This window comes from Solea senegalensis, linkage group LG2 (genome assembly GCF_019176455.1).
Source record: "Solea senegalensis isolate Sse05_10M linkage group LG2, IFAPA_SoseM_1, whole genome shotgun sequence".
Classification (NCBI taxonomy): domain Eukaryota; kingdom Metazoa; phylum Chordata; class Actinopteri; order Pleuronectiformes; family Soleidae; genus Solea; species Solea senegalensis.
Window position 1 is genome coordinate 2,465,128 of NC_058022.1, and position 15,489 is coordinate 2,480,616.

At 40.8% G+C, this 15,489-nt stretch overlaps 2 protein-coding genes across 3 annotated transcripts; both read left to right on the forward strand.

Moving 5' to 3' along the window:
- Nucleotides 1-83: 83 nt before the first annotated feature.
- On the forward strand, nt 84-3,224 carry LOC122765168 (cytochrome c oxidase copper chaperone). The gene is made up of 4 exons (XM_044019293.1): nt 84-166; nt 1,555-1,685; nt 1,778-1,877; nt 3,014-3,224. The coding sequence occupies exons 2-3, from the start codon at nt 1,570-1,572 to the stop codon at nt 1,860-1,862; spliced, it is 201 nt and encodes a 66-aa protein (XP_043875228.1). The 5' UTR covers nt 84-166; nt 1,555-1,569; the 3' UTR covers nt 1,863-1,877; nt 3,014-3,224.
- Nucleotides 3,225-5,174: 1,950 nt separating this feature from the next.
- Nucleotides 5,175-15,360, forward strand: popdc2 (popeye domain containing 2). 2 transcript variants are annotated; one of them, XM_044050460.1, is made up of 4 exons: nt 5,175-5,922; nt 9,649-9,757; nt 10,920-11,487; nt 14,463-15,360. In XM_044050460.1, the coding sequence occupies exons 1-3, from the start codon at nt 5,429-5,431 to the stop codon at nt 11,436-11,438; spliced, it is 1,122 nt and encodes a 373-aa protein (XP_043906395.1). In that variant the 5' UTR covers nt 5,175-5,428; the 3' UTR covers nt 11,439-11,487; nt 14,463-15,360. The 2 variants fall into 2 exon arrangements, with proteins under 2 accessions (XP_043906395.1, XP_043906405.1); XM_044050470.1 differs by having other exon boundaries at nt 10,920-11,346.
- The last annotated feature ends 129 nt before the right edge of the window (nt 15,361-15,489 follow it).

Below are 15,489 nucleotides of genomic sequence, written 5' to 3' on the forward strand. Positions count from 1 at the left end.
GCTTTCTTCCCGCCTTTTGCGAGAGAGTACACCATTTCCCAGAAGCCACCGCTCACGTTTCAGGTCACGTGAGACTGAACTATAATGCACATGTGCGAGTTCGTTCACAACGTTCATTCCTTTTTTTTGAAGGTGAAGCAGCATTCGCACGCTGTCCTCCACACACGTAAGTTACGTAACCTAGATTAAAAAGAGAAAGGCACACTTTAAACTCCTCCGCTGCGTTTAAACACCTCTTGCTGTTTATGTATTCCTCCCGTTTGTCCGCCATGACACCGCTCATGTGCCTTTTTATCGGGACTTTTTAATTTGACTATTAATGTTAGCCGCCGTTAGCTAGCTTCACCAGCGTGATGTAACGCCTCCGTACAGGAAGACGTTTAACCTTCTTTTGCATTTTGGTGAATTGGGCCACAAGTGTCACTCTGAAGGTGTTTGAGCAAATAAATAATTCATAAAGTACTAAAACAAACTACCTGTTTACGTTCCCACTGTTTACTGTCATCTACTTTTGAATTATTAGATCACAATCTGCGTTCAAATGATCATATATTACACTTGTATGTATTCCCCATTTAATTTGAGCCTAGTGTCTAATGCATTTGACCAGGACTGAAACAATTATGTGTGAATGTGAATGTTTTTTAAAAACTTAACCAATCATTTTTTACTGAATTTAATTTCTTTTTCACTGCTATTATCATCATTATTATTATTGTTGTTGTTGTTATTAATAACAATAATAATAATAACATGTTAAGTTTCTCAGATTTTTCAGCTCCTTACAGGTGAATATTTTCTGGTGGCTTTGCTCCATATGAGAAATAAATCATCAAAACTATAATTTGTGACAACATTTTTGTGGATGAAACGATTACTCAATTAATTGAGAAAGTTGTCCCACAAATTAGTTGGTTATGAAAATAATTTCTCTACACTTACAACATTATCTTTTTCCACGTTGGTTAGGGTTAGAGAAACAGATATGTTATTATATTATTGAAACCTGTCTAGCATGCACCCTGAGGAAGGTAATGGAATTCAACCATTATTTAATCCAGTGTCTCTTCTCACATTAGTCAGGATCTTTAACATGAATTTAGCAACAAAACAGATGCCATTGGTAGCTTTTAATGTAATGTTTGACAGTGCGCAATATGCACAATATTGCTACGAACTATGTAAGAGTACCTTTTTAGGTGGTGACTGTCAAATATTCTCTGGAGAAAGAGCTTGGTTAATAAGACTGATTGATAATGAATTGTGGCTCATCTTCTGGAAGATGGCGCACTAGTGGGAAAGCACTGAAACTTAAGTTTGTTTTCATAACACTTGTTTTCGCAACACTTTTTTTGGGCCATGAAATGCCAGAAAAAATCTCAGACCTTGAAATGACAACGTCCTTCGATGTCTTGTTTAGTCCACAAACCACAATTATTACGTTTTGATTTCTTTGTTATATGACGCAAAAGAATTAGAAAATATTCACATTTAAGACGCTGCAAAATCAGAAATCTTGCTTTAAAAAAAAAAACTCTTTAACAATCTTTTTAGTTTTCAGATTCAAAGATGTCCACTGTGTCAGCTGCCAGCGTGGACTCTGCTCCCGCGACCCAGTGCGCCGAGCCGAAGCCGCTGAGACCCTGCTGCGCTTGTCCAGAGACGAAGAAAGTCAGAGATGCTTGGTGAGCGAATGGAAGGGGAAACTGTCAAAACAATACTTGAACTCACTTGAAAAATTTATTTTGTATTTTTTCTTGTTTTTTTCCCCCTCCAGCATCATTGAAAAGGGAGAGGATCAGTGCTCAGAGCTGATTGAGGCGCACAAAGACTGCATGAGGGCGCTTGGATTCAAGATTTGACCCACTCCATTCTGTGTGCGTGTGCTAAGTACATTTGACCGACACAAGCTCAAACGCACAGTAACATCATGAAGTCCTGTTAGCTTGTATGGAATTATAATTTCCTCATGTTCAGGGTCATTTGCAACCCTCAGCTCTTACTGATTCAAACACTAATGAGTACAAACTGAACTTTCACAGAGTAGAACAGTGGAATAAATTAACTTCACTGTTGAAGCAAAGCAAAATGACGTTTCACTAAATGTGACACGGATAGATTGAAATTGTAGATATATTTGATATAGTTTGATCTGTACTCTTAAAGCAGTAGCAGTGTCGCATTTCAGTCAAACTTTATTTATATAGCACTTTTCATACAAGGCAATGGAACTCAAAGTCGCTTTATGGGATTAAAACCTGATAAGGAAGTGAAGTGAGGAAATGTTGTCGAGAGCTGAAAGTGAGGGAGAGAACACTGGAGACTAAAATACTACTTTAAAAACAGGAGGTGAAATGTCAAGTTATAAACATAAATTGATTCAGAAGTAAATTAGGGCTGCAACTGAAGAGTCACAAAACGTCTAATTACGAAGAAAACTGTATTATAAAATTAGTTGATTAATTTAACTGTTGCAGCACTAAAATAGATGCAAAGTGCTACGAGATGAACTAGAACATGGTAAAATAATAGGTGCAGTAAAATGGGAATGAAACTCAGTGAGGGCAGACTTAAAGGGTAGAATAAAATCACTTGTCGTGTCCTAAAATGAAGTTAAAAGACTTGATAAACATAACAAAGGTCGGGTGAAAGGTATGCCTTTAAGTTTGCTATTAAAAAAACAATCTTTATTTGGAATCACTATACCAATAAAACTTTCAGTATTGACTTGAATCTGTTGTCAAAAGTTAATGATTCTTCAGATTTAAACCCCCACACTTTAATTGCACTCCTACAGTAACTTTAGTGTCAGAGTGGGACGTTGCATATTGAGCAGCACAGATGGGAGGTGTGTGTGTGTGCGTGACTACACATGAAACGCGGCCAAACCCTCTTGGCTCAGTTCATGTTTCAGCAGCTCAGACTTTCTGATGTCGTAAAATAAGCTGAAGTGTGATTGTAACTTTTTATTTTCTATAAAACAACTAAACTGTCATTTCTGTCTTCTTTACAGTGTGTTGCTGTGAGTGGAGGACGACCTTGGCCACTCCTTTTCTTCCCCTTGGTCCCCTCTTATTTATACCCTGACAGGAAGGGATTTGTAGAAATGATCCACTCTGGTTCCAGTTTTTCTCCTTTTGTGTGTGTGTGTGAAAGTTGTGTTTTTAAAAAGTGTGTAATTAAACTGCTGTATGCGATTGAATAAAAGGTCTATGCAATAAAGAGTCGCCGTCTGTGTGTGTGGGTTTTCTTGTTGACGATTATTAATAGTGGCGTGGTCACATGTGAAGGTCCTGGCTGTCCGCTGCAGTTGCTGTCCCTGGTATGCACTCAGGTTTATAAATAACTCCTGCCCCTGCAAAGTCAATACTTGCCATATCTGCATTCTTTGTCTACAGTGGGTCAGTGAAGTGTCTGGCACTGGGCGATGCTCTGACACCCTGCATTTGCAAAAACTACAATTTGGCAACTGTCTTTCTGGCACTTTTACTTCCTGAATAACTTGGAAGCGAAGTATGTTTAACTGAAGTTATTAAAATGTAGGTGTGTCAAAATTTGAATTCCAAATTTTTAGATTTAGCTGGATTACACACGGACCAGGCATGGGAGCAGTGGGCAGCACTTGAGTGCCTTGCTCAAGAGCACCTCACACCCTCCAGTTACAAGCTCAATTCCCTTCCACTTGGCCATGGCAGTTGTAAATAAAAAAAAACTAAATGCAGTTGAAGTGCTTGTTTAAATGTCTGTTAAAATATAAATTCACATTCAGAGTCAAATTATAATAAAGCAGTCAAATGAATGACTGCAACCCTAAATGTTCTGGTTTTGTTTGTAATGAACAACAGTCGTCTAATCCAGTTAGATCTCTGATCTACCTGCCAAAAAACAAACAAAAAAACATCATTCATAAAGTGCAAGTCATGATGACAGATGAAAATGTGACTCACTTCCTGTTTACTCCCATGTTACCTGAATGTTTGTCAACTCAGTGAAGGTCACGCGAAGAAAACATGGTCGCAGATTACAGTCCTATTCCCTCAAAATATATTTTATTTTCTTATTTTATCATATTATTTAGTATTTAAGAACAGCTTTTAATTATTGTATTTTTTTATGACCGCTGCCAAGTCCAACTGTTACCAGAAGAAAACATAATCTAATATTTGTATTTTATTTTTGTTTCTTTCTGTATATTTCTTTTGAATATACATACAAATACATACATTCATAAAGGTAAGATATTAGTTAGAGTATTAAATGAACAACTTGATGCTAACGTGAGGGATAGGGATTGTTTTTGTTCCAATATGTTTTTTGATAAATGCCTTAAAATTAAAATTGCAAAACCAACTTTTCTAAAATGTGCTAGAATAAGTCGTTGGTACTTTAGCATTAAATATTCTGGGTAAATAAAGTTGGAAGCAAGAGAATCTGCAAATATGTCTTTATTCTTCTGCAATGACATGCTTTATTTATTAATTTATTTATTTAAAGTATATTTTTATGTGAACTGATGCCATGTGCTCATGATGGTAATTTTGTCTAAGTCCCTTTAGTCTCCCGTTTTAAGGGTAATTTGTTAAAGTGTACATATTGTTCGTAGAATTGCTGAAATGTATCGTTTCTATTTCACAGAAATAACTAAAATATAGGTTTTTTGTCATCCATACATGATATATTTTCTTATTTGTGTCCCTGCGTTAATTAAAATAAACAGCATAAACGAGGCGGGGAGGATGAATATTGAATGGATTGACGTCCACAGGCTGTGGCAGTTTGTCGGGGACAGCCAGGGACAGTCGGGTGTGGACAGTATGTGTGGCATTGGTGGGTGTTTACACCTGAAATCTGACCTATGCTGTCACTCTGTCTCTAAATATGCACCAGCAGCAGAGACTCTCCGAGTATGCGAGTCAGACTTGTGAAGTTTGGCTGAAAACTTGTTGAAAACTTGATTTGAAAAGTTCTTCTACAGTTATTGGTGACTGTCACTCCTCTCCTGTTTCCTGCCTCTCTCTCTCCGTGTCCCCCTCTCTCTCTGTTATGTTAAGTAGCAGGCCTGCTTTCCGTCCACCACTCTGTCCTCCTTGGGTTTCAATTCCAAACATGGTTATCCTTCTGGGACTCTATCGGTGAACCCTCCCTCCCTTAGCACTTCTCCTCCAGCTGTTGGTTTTTGCAGTGCGGACTGGCGGCTGAGAGGAATAGACGGAAGATAGAGAGACGGGGACACATGATGAGAGGAGGAGACGGAGAGGAAACCCATTCCAGCTGTTTTCGAGTCGTGAGAACTTCTTCACATTCAAGATTTTTCCACAAGGGAACAAACGTCTGACGTTCTTGGTCAGTGCCAAACAAAGACACTGAATCGGGACAGAAACGGCAGCCGTGTTTTTTTTGCGTCACAGTCGTTTCACGAGTTTCAAACATGAATGCCGAAAACTCGTCCCTGCTGGACAGCTTGTTGTTTGCCCCCATGTGCGATGGCTGGAGCAACAACACAGAGGGAGCCCTCTACCACTTGGGACACACCGTCATGTTCCTGGGCTACATGGGTGGCAGCGGGGCCTACGGGTGCCTCTTCATCTTCGGCTTCCTGACCCCGGCTTTCCTGTGCCTGACCCTGTGGGGTTGGCTGACCATGTGCGGCCTGTGCGTGTTCACCTGGAACCTGCTGCTGCTGCTGGCCTGCGTCGCCCAGATCTGCCACCTTCTCTACCGGCTGCAGCAGGAGGGCATACGCAGCGAGGAGCTGACCTCCCTGTACCAGGCGGTCTACCTGCCGCTGGGCGTCCCCGTCCAGGTGTTCAAGGAGATCGCGAGCGCTTTTGACAACAGGGTGGTGGAGCTGAAGGCAGGAGAGACGTACGCTGTGGAGGGCAATACACCCATCAACCAGCTCTCCTTCCTGCTGTCTGGGAGGTGGGAGACCAAACCTATTTTGTGGATGTTTTCGCATGTGTGTACACTTAAAGTAAACCACATAATACAACCAAAATACCAATACCAATCAATCAATATTGCAATATGATGATGCCTTCTGTCATTTGAAGCAACTGAAACAAATTAGAGATGAGCTGATTCCATGATTCAAGCCGATACGTGTCATAATCAAATCAGAAGCAATCAAAAAATCCGACATATCACATGGTTTACGATAAAAAAAAAGTAAATAAAAACTGTTAGACTGATATCGGTGTCAGTATTGGACACAAAAAAAGTGAAATGGATCCAAAGCAGGGTGGCTTGTGCACTAGCTACACGTTGCTAGCTGGAATTTGTTGCTAGCTGACGGTCACTTTTAGCTAACACAGCCTCTCTTGTTTAAGGCTTCTCAACCAACAACCTCTTCTAAACAAATAAAACCTCCCCTGGAACTATAACTTACTGTGGTGGACACCGCCCTCAATAACTAGTGACCAAACAACACAGTAAAACGCAGACAGAGGCAACAGCAACATTGAGCTAGCAAATCGAGACGACCGCAAACAAGGTTGGAGTTTGACTGAAAACACAAAGAAGCGTCCACAAATAGTTTCAGAAGTGAATTCTACTGCTCAACAAACCTGACTGTCATTTCTGTTCACGATGCCGAAAATAACAACAAAAACCACCAAATGTTACGCACTGTAGCTTAAACGCTTTGACGATGCGTGACTTCGTGACATGAGTTACTATTGTGTCCGGGATGCGATGTCTGAACCAAAAGACGTCCAACAGCTTCATTTGGACGTCTCAGATGATTTATGTAATTTGACTAGCTAGCGCTCACGCTGTTGTGTGGAAGTAAAGCAAAGAAACGTACCAACAACTGACTATAGCGCACACTTAACTTCTGTTTAAATATAATCCAAGTTACAGTCAGTTGTGAGTAAGGGGAAACATAGCTAACATTTAGCTAACTTTAAGTCGGTAACGTTAGCTAAATACTGTTGGTAGCTGTACAACATCTCTGATCATATATACCACGATAAGTAAGTGAGGAATTTAACTACATTAAGAAAAACCTTCCTGGTGGAATTATACACAAAAACGATACTCTAATACTAGTAATACTAAAGTTGTTAGTTGGAGCTAACCTGCTTTACATATAGCATCATATAAGTAGCCTAACATGTTCTTTATTCAGTAAATGTTAAACTTAATAAATTATTAATACTTGCTTCATTAGGCTTTTCACAGGTGTTTATTTTTTTTTTTTTATCAACACTGGAGTTTTAGAAACTTACAGGTAGTTTTTCTTTCCCATTAAACTTATTTTTTTGGACAGAATTGAAACTAAACTAGGACGTTCTCACTCTCTTTGCACCTGTGATTAAAAATACAATGTAACACCAATTATTTCTTTGAGGAAATGTGGCTTCTTCAGAGCTGAAATTCTATTTTTGACTCGTCTCGGGCTGTTGGCAGCACCGAGCCGTTACAGGAAATGAATCCTCTTCATCCAAACATCCTCAAAGTGGAGCTGCATTAGATCTCAAATCCTGGATCCTACACCAGAGAAATGTTGTAAACAAAGTATTTTTGTCTGTGACTCACTATTGTGTCGTCGTCCCCTGCAGAGTGCCCACTGGTTAAGTGATATCTTTGTACTCGGGCGAGTGGATGCTGACTAATCCTCTTATCTTAATCAAAAGTTTAAAACAGTGTTGACATCTCTGGGAGAACGAGCCAAAGTGGGGTCAACAAACAAACAAAAAGCTTCCAGCTTTCCTGTAAATGGTGCAAATAAGCCCAAATCTAACAAATTATACGTCTAAATACTTCATCCCCATAAAGAATATTGCTACTTTAAATTAATTTACTTTGATATCCCTCACACTTAGACACCGATGACCACATATCAGGGGTTATAGAAGGTTCAGTATTGTCCCCTGGGACACTTCGACATGTAGATTTGGTTGATCTTGGGATTGAAACCCTGACACTGACACACAGCTGCCCCTGAAGGTCCTTGCAGTGCAGCAACATTTTCAACATGGGGGATCCCTGATGGGAAGTCTACACAGACACCAACCCACAACAACATAGCTGTTAATTGGCAGGATATTTGTGCGAGTCGTCCCACTATGTGTTCTTCTAAGCCCAAAACCTTTCTCTGCATTAAAACCCCCTACTTTTGTTGTGAAGAGTCTAAATAAAGGCATTGTCATCTACTTCATCGGCTAAATCCAGCCAAAAACAGAGGAGTTATTTAGATTTGCTTCCTATAGTTATGTGCTTTAAATTTAAAAAGTTTATTTCCGGACCAAAACACAAGAGACCTCCACCAAGGCTTAAACACTTTGATACCTGTGGTTTTCATGCCGGCACCTGACATTTTTACATGTCAAATGACTGGGTCCAGAGAACTCTCTTGATCTGTATAGCATTTTATGGCTATTACCATCTTACAGTACATAAGCATGACAAAAATTGATGGTAAATCTGTAATCTGGATTGGATACAGATGAAAAATAGTTTGATCTTGTTTGATTTCTGATGAAGTTTTGATATTTTACAATTTGACCCATTAGAAGAGAGTGGGATTTCTTGAAAATGTTATAATCAGTGGGTAGATTCTAATCACAAATTTAATGGGAACATACTTTGGTACATCACCTACCCATCACAAAAAAAATCAGATTGATTCGTCTACAACCGTCAATGGGAATGACGGTTGGCAAGGCAAGTTGATTTGTACAGCACCATTCTTACACAAGGCTAGTGGCATAGTGCTTTACAGGGGCAAGTAAACATGTTTAAATGGTGGTGATTCAGCTCCAACCCTGGGGTTTGAAAGCAGCAAAACAACAACATTAATTTTGTTGTAAAGCTTTTATTAAAGTCACTTACTTTCTGGCGCGATAAAGTTTCTTGAGCGAGGACTGTGTGTATTTTCGACCACTAGGAGTCTCTCAATCAAAACAATTACAAATGTTGGATGAAATTGGAACATGGCATTTGAGTGTGGAAATTGTTCTCTTGTCTCATTTGGTTTTGTTTGAAAAGTATGACTCAAACTTTAGGGTTTTCAAATACTGTTGTCATTGCGGTCCCATGTACCAGGCTGTATCATAGAATTCAAGGACATTTTCACAAAAATGTTGTTGCCGTGGGTTACAGTAATCACCTCAAGTGGGGCCCAAGCTACTTTGTCTACCCTGGAGCAACTCCCCTGCCAGCTGCTGTCGTTAAAAAGGCGTTAAAAATAACTGTGGTACGACAAGGTGTGGAGAGCAGTTTTTCTGTTTCCCGACGAAGACATCGTTTCTTTCTGGCGATGTCACTCGATTGATTTGAAGCAGGTGATTTTCATATTGAGGTTTGATTATAAACAAACTTTGACAGGAGCCTTTAATATCAGTGAAATCTAAATGCTGCCTGCGCTGGATTATCTCACTCTACGGAAGCTCTTTGCTTTTAAAATGAAACTTTCCTTGTATGTCTCAATGTCCTGAATTATGTTGTCGGTGGAAAACTGATGTCGTCAGCATATCTGAAAGTGTTCTCAACAGTGTCTGACAGAGATATTTATGTCTACACTCTTCTGTCTGACGCTACAAAGCGACCTCCTGCTCCCGCTCTGCTCGCATTATCACAAATTCCTAATCCCTGTCTCTCTTTTTAACCTTGTATCTCTATTTCTCTCTCTTCTCTGTCCCTCAGGATCAATGTGTCTTTGGAGGGACAGTTCCTGCACTACATCCACCGCCACCAGTTCCTCGACTCTCCAGAGTGGGAGTCTCTCAGACCAAATGAGGAGGGAAAGTTCCAGGTACTGAGAACCTTGGGTCTTAGTTTATGCAGTGGTTTATGCTGAACGTTACCTACGTATCTCAAGCTAGCTACAACCATTGTCAGGCATATTGATAACGCTCAACTTGGTGTTTTACACTCGCAAAAAGGCGTACCAACATGTCTACGATTAAAAATGAAACAGTACTATGTGTATGACTGATTTACTGTATGACAGAGGTGCTATTTCCAGTTGGAAATCCGAGTTCATGGGGCTTTCCTGGGTAAGGAGTGCTACAGAGTTCCTGATGCACCAGTAGACCACACTACTTAGCTGGTTAGACGGGGGGAGATAATGTTAATACTGTGTTGTGTCTGGGTTTCCGAACAGAGAAGGGTTCTAGCAAGCTAATGATATCTTCCTAAATTGCAAACCAAGACACCAAGAAAAATAACGCTAACACCATAAAAAGTAATGATTATTAGCTAGGTGCACTGCTGTTGTTAGCTTGCTAGCTTGGCTACTAGGTTTGCTACCTATCGAAAACTCAGGTTGATGTGTAATGAGCCATTACAGTAATATCTGCTGCCTCATCTAATGTTAGCATCAGGCTAACATCTTACAGTTGCAGTAGATACAGTATATGTCGCACCAAATAACTCCAGTCTAATTAGATTTAACTAAAAGGACAGAACAAATCTTACAAAAAGAATTTAATATGTTTTTCGTTTGGTCTATTAACACAAAGAAAATAGTGTTAAAGATAATATTTCTGTCCTTTACTGAAGCTAATCCAATATGGACGATGGCAGTGTTAGACAAACTTTTAAAAAGAAATTACAAATAATCTCAACCCAATTTACATTGACAAATATGGTGATGAGTAAATTTGTGCATAATGTAATAATTCTGATTTATTTCAACTGCCCTAATTCCCTAATATTAGGGCACATTTATTTGGCGACCCCCAGAGGTAAAAACATTGCTCTATACTGCTGCTAGTGGTCAGAATGTGTGTAAAGTACCTTTAAAGTGGTTTTAGTGATTATTTTGATATTTATTAATGTAGTAAATGACAACATAAAGGTGTTTTAGCAACAGTTGTTCAGAGAATTATCGCATCAATTTGTTATGACTGTTGCTTTACAGTGTAATTTTAGGACGAATAATGATATTCAGGTGTTTTGTTCATATTCCAAAGGTGACACTGACAGCAGAGGAAGACTCCCGCTACGTCACCTGGCGTCGCCGCCACCTGTACATGCTGATATCTAGGGAGCGCTACATCGCTCGCCTCTTCTCCGTCATGCTGGGCTACGACATCGCCGAAAAGCTCTACAACCTCAACAACAAGCTTTTCATCAAGAGTGGCGTGCTGCTGGACATCCGCCTGCCCAGCCTCTACCACGTGCTGGCCCCTTCGTCGCAGGGCAGCGAGGGCGGCAGCGGCAGCGACAGTGTCGGCATCACGAAGGATCCACACTTCACGCAGCACGACGAAGACCAAGTGCCGGCCTACGAGAAGTGCGACCACCCCCAGTCTCTACAACCGTACCTGGACGAACCCCGGGCCCTCCAGCCTGACCACCATCAGCACCCGTGGGCATCAGACCCGGAGCTGCTCTCTGGTGAGGACTCCACCAGCCTGGTCCTGGAGGACTTTACTGATGTAGCGGGCTCCTTAATGGATTATGGCAGTGAGAGGGATTATTTGAAATAGAGGGTCAGGGTGCTGGAGCTAACACACTGGGTCACCACTTAAGCTACATGTAAGTACCTCACCTGGGCGGAGAGTGGCGTAGGGGCGGAGTCTGTTTATGTGTGTTTGTTGTGTGCATGGCCCCAGCTTGCAGTGCACACTTCTTACTAACCCTGACTTGGCTATAATCAGTACTGCATTATTTTCAGTTTATTGATTCATATAAAGATAGTATTTTATGGAAATATGGTTTATTTTTAATTTTGGAGGTTTGCCATGTCTGGAACATTCCAGACTTACAGTAGATATTGTTCAAACAAAGCAAGGGCACCTTAAAAGTACAATAAATGACAAACAACTACTCAGTGTCAATGGGACAATATTCACATTGCGATAAAAAACAAACAAAAAAACTGTTCCAAGATCACTGGAATTTTGATGAATGTAGGAAAACTGTTCATATTTCACATAAATTACTTTAAAATGCTGTTTAAATCACCACTAGTCCTAGTGACTTAAACGCTAGTAGAAATATTGTGAATTTTAGTATCATGGCAGGAAATATTTACATCATTCCGCACCTACTACTGATTACATATAATGTAACAGAGATCCACATTAACCATCCACAACACTTACATTTTTACATGGATCAATGAAAATATTCACAATTTTATTCACAATGCCTTTAATAATATTTATTGAATTTAATATAATAGATTATAATAAGGTACTTACTATTACCCGCTAATGTTCACTTAGTAACGCATAAAACAAAACAATGAAAATGATGAGGTTTGACCTTTGAGACAGTAGTTGACATTAAATACGTCAATTTAATTCTTTCACTCATTTGCTCAGGAACAGAAGACTTTTCTAGTCTTGATGACCACTCACAGCTGCTCTACACAGCAGTTTTCCCATTTACCCACACATTCACAACATGAGGTTAAGATTCTTGCCCATTTAGACCAGCGGAGCCAGGAATCGAACCCTTGGCTGACCTAGTTTTCTTAAACGTCAGGTCAAAATATCAATGAGGTTATTTTATTTTCTGGCTCTTTTGCCCATATTTAATTTATCTTGAGAGGCTCTGACGCTGTTGGCTGCTTGGGTTTTTGCATGTAAAAGTAAACACACACTTAAATCTGACCATAAAACAAACTGGAAATGAAATAGTGTTCCACAGCTTCTAGGATTCTTGGAAGTGTTTTTGCTCTGGCTTGACCTCTTGCACGCTGACAGCCATGTTTGGTGCATTAACAGAGTTAAAAGACAGAAGAGATCCGCTCAGCGAGAACAGTGACGAGTGCAGAAGGGGCTCATGTTGGTGTCTGACAGAGCGAAGGGTGGCTGCAGTGATGAGGTCAACCCAGCGTTAGCCGTGTCCTTCTAATGAAGGATTAGAGCTGAGAAATTTAGGGGATGTCCAAAGAGTTGCCATGCTGTTAATCCAGTGTGCTAACCACTTGGCTCTCTGACCACTCATGCATCCACCACCCCGCCTCAACCACCTGCTTTTATACCGACGCCAAAGACCAGCCAATCCCAGGTGAAGGATCAGATGTCATAGCTGGACAGTTGGGTCAGTGTTGGGTTCGGGTTGCAGGGTGGCTCTGAGGCAGTAGATCAGACCTATCACACGTCCTGGAAACACAACATCAGTTCAGTCAGACGAGGCCAACAACTTGTAGGAGATCTTTGCAAATGTTCTTGATATTTCTTGCATTTCGTGGTTCTTATCAGAATCAGAAACAGGGGCTGGGCTCTTTCTGAAGTCCACTAACCTCTCCACTGTCTTTTGAGCATTCCACCAGATGATCAATCTCCGGGTGGGGAATGAGTCTTCACACCCAAGTGGAGGATTTTAAGTATTTAAGTTTAAGTTCAAGTTAGTGAACAAAGGAGTGTGGAATTGGCAGGAGAATCAGAGCAAAGGGAACAGCATTGCAATCACCCTTCACCATTGTGGTGATAAGAGAAGCTCCCCAGGAGATGAGTCCAATGAGCGTGGTGTCATCTGCAAACATCAGGAGCTTGACAGACTGATGATCTGGAATGTTCTTTAGCATCTAGTTCAGAATGGGGAATAACCCTACACTACTGGTAATTATGTTTAATATCAGTGTTTATCCGTCCATCCATCAACAACTGCTTATCTGAGATGAGGTTGTGGAGGTAGAAGCTCTATTGGGGGCCCCAGATTTCCCTTTCCCTGGCCACATCTTTCAACTCTGAGTGGGGAATCCTCAGGCACTCCCAGACCAGTGAGGAGACATTATCTCTCCACCCAGTTCTTGGTCTTCCCCGAGGTTTCCTCCCAGTTGGACGTGCCAGGAACGCCTCTGTAGTGTGGTGGACCCAGTGGCATCCTTACCAGATGCCCAAAACACCTCAACTGGCTCCTTTCCTTTTCCACGAGTCCCTGCCGGATGACTGAGCTTCTCATCCTATCTCTAAGGCAGACCCCAGCCCATTTCAGCCCCTTGTACCCACGATCTTATTGGTCATGACCCATAAGGAACGAAAATCGACCGGTAGATCGAGAGCTGGCTCCTGTTATTGTCACAATGGTGCGGCAGAGCGATTGCAATACCGTTCCTGTTGCTCCGGTTCTCCTGCCAATGTCACGCTTCATTGCTCCATCACTCGTGAACAAGACCCCGAGATAATTAAACTCTTCCACTTGGGGTAAAGACTCATTCCCCACCTGGAGGATTAGGCAATCCTTATGTTTCAGTTTTGTTTCTTATTTCATATAAATTACAGATAGTCACATTAACTGAACAACTTTTTATGATCACATATTCATGCCCATCCCTAGTGGTGTGACTGCAGATTGCAACAAAATCCATTCAGGCCGCCATAGAAACATGGCGGCACAAAATGGCTGCCTCTGTAAAGCAAGACCTTTGCCTAAATTACATGTCGACGAAAAACTAATTTTTATTTTAACTTAACTTACACTGAAACCTTTAAGCAAACAGTCTAAGTCGTTCTTCCATTGCTCGTCTTCTAACTGAGGCTTCTTCGCTGACTCTGCAGGAGGTGATAGTGAAAGGAACGTACCACCTCGATTTCAGAGGGGCCGAGCGCCGCTGGCTCCCACCGACACTCCCAAACTGTGAGAAGAGTCTCTCCTGGAAAACACACTGTGCCGTGGACAGTGCAGAAGTACGAACGTGTCCCACCACGTCACGACTCCCTGTCCCCGTGTTCTCACCTCAGATGTCCCCTCTTGTGCCTGTTATCTGTTATCTTCTGAACACAATGGACACGTTGGACATTATCGCAGATACTTTTCAATAACCTTTAAAACACCAGCAACCTGAACCTGGCGCTGAGGCAGGATCAGAGAGACCACCTTTACTTTTTCACCTTACCAGCACGTTAAACGTTGATAGAAAACGTTATTTGTTTGTCGTAAAAAAAAATCAATCAATCAGATTTTCATTGTTTCCATGTTTTCATCTCCATGTGTTTTTAAATCTGGACTCAACCTCACGTTTATTGAATTACTTTTTAGAGTTTGTTTCACAGAATCACGGATACTCAGCATTTTCCAAGAGTATCCATTGTTTTGAATCTGACAAATTTAGCCGCATTCAGTTTGGAAAGTCACATACTATAAATGGATGTTGTGTAATTAATTAAAAAGATGATATTTTCTGAGTAAAAAACACTTTAATGTTACTTTCACGTGCTTATGTACCTGAATGTTGGGCCTCATGTACTGAAGATAGACCCTACTTGTCTTTTGTTGACATATTGGATCCCCGTAGACCATGTATTTTTGTAACTGACTATGTAATACGTGCATAAAGTATAAATACTCTGTTTTTATTTCTTCCAGATTAGAGAGATGGGACTAAAGCGATGTGTTTGTTTGTTTGTTTTCCCTCGGGGCCAAGATTTCTCCATAAAGTTGTTTGTGTGCAGTGAAGATGTTTTCGAGTTTTCTTTGACTTTAAACTGAGATTATTAAACTTCAACGCAGAAAGGTCACCACACATGGACCTCACAAAACTACAGATTTTAGCCCCTTCATGTGGAAGAAGCAGAGACCTTTGAT

Coding starts and splice junctions, on each gene's coding strand:
- popdc2 (XM_044050460.1), top strand. CDS start 5,429: ATGAATGCCGAAAACTCGTCCCTGCTGGACAGCTTGTTGTTTGCCCCC. Junction 5,923..9,648: donor TCCTTCCTGCTGTCTGGGAG/GTGGGAGACCAA, acceptor TCTGTCCCTCAG/GATCAATGTGTCTTTGGAGG. Junction 9,758..10,919: donor ATGAGGAGGGAAAGTTCCAG/GTACTGAGAACC, acceptor CATATTCCAAAG/GTGACACTGACAGCAGAGGA.
- LOC122765168 (XM_044019293.1), top strand. CDS start 1,570: ATGTCCACTGTGTCAGCTGCCAGCGTGGACTCTGCTCCCGCGACCCAG. Junction 1,686..1,777: donor AAGAAAGTCAGAGATGCTTG/GTGAGCGAATGG, acceptor TTCCCCCTCCAG/CATCATTGAAAAGGGAGAGG.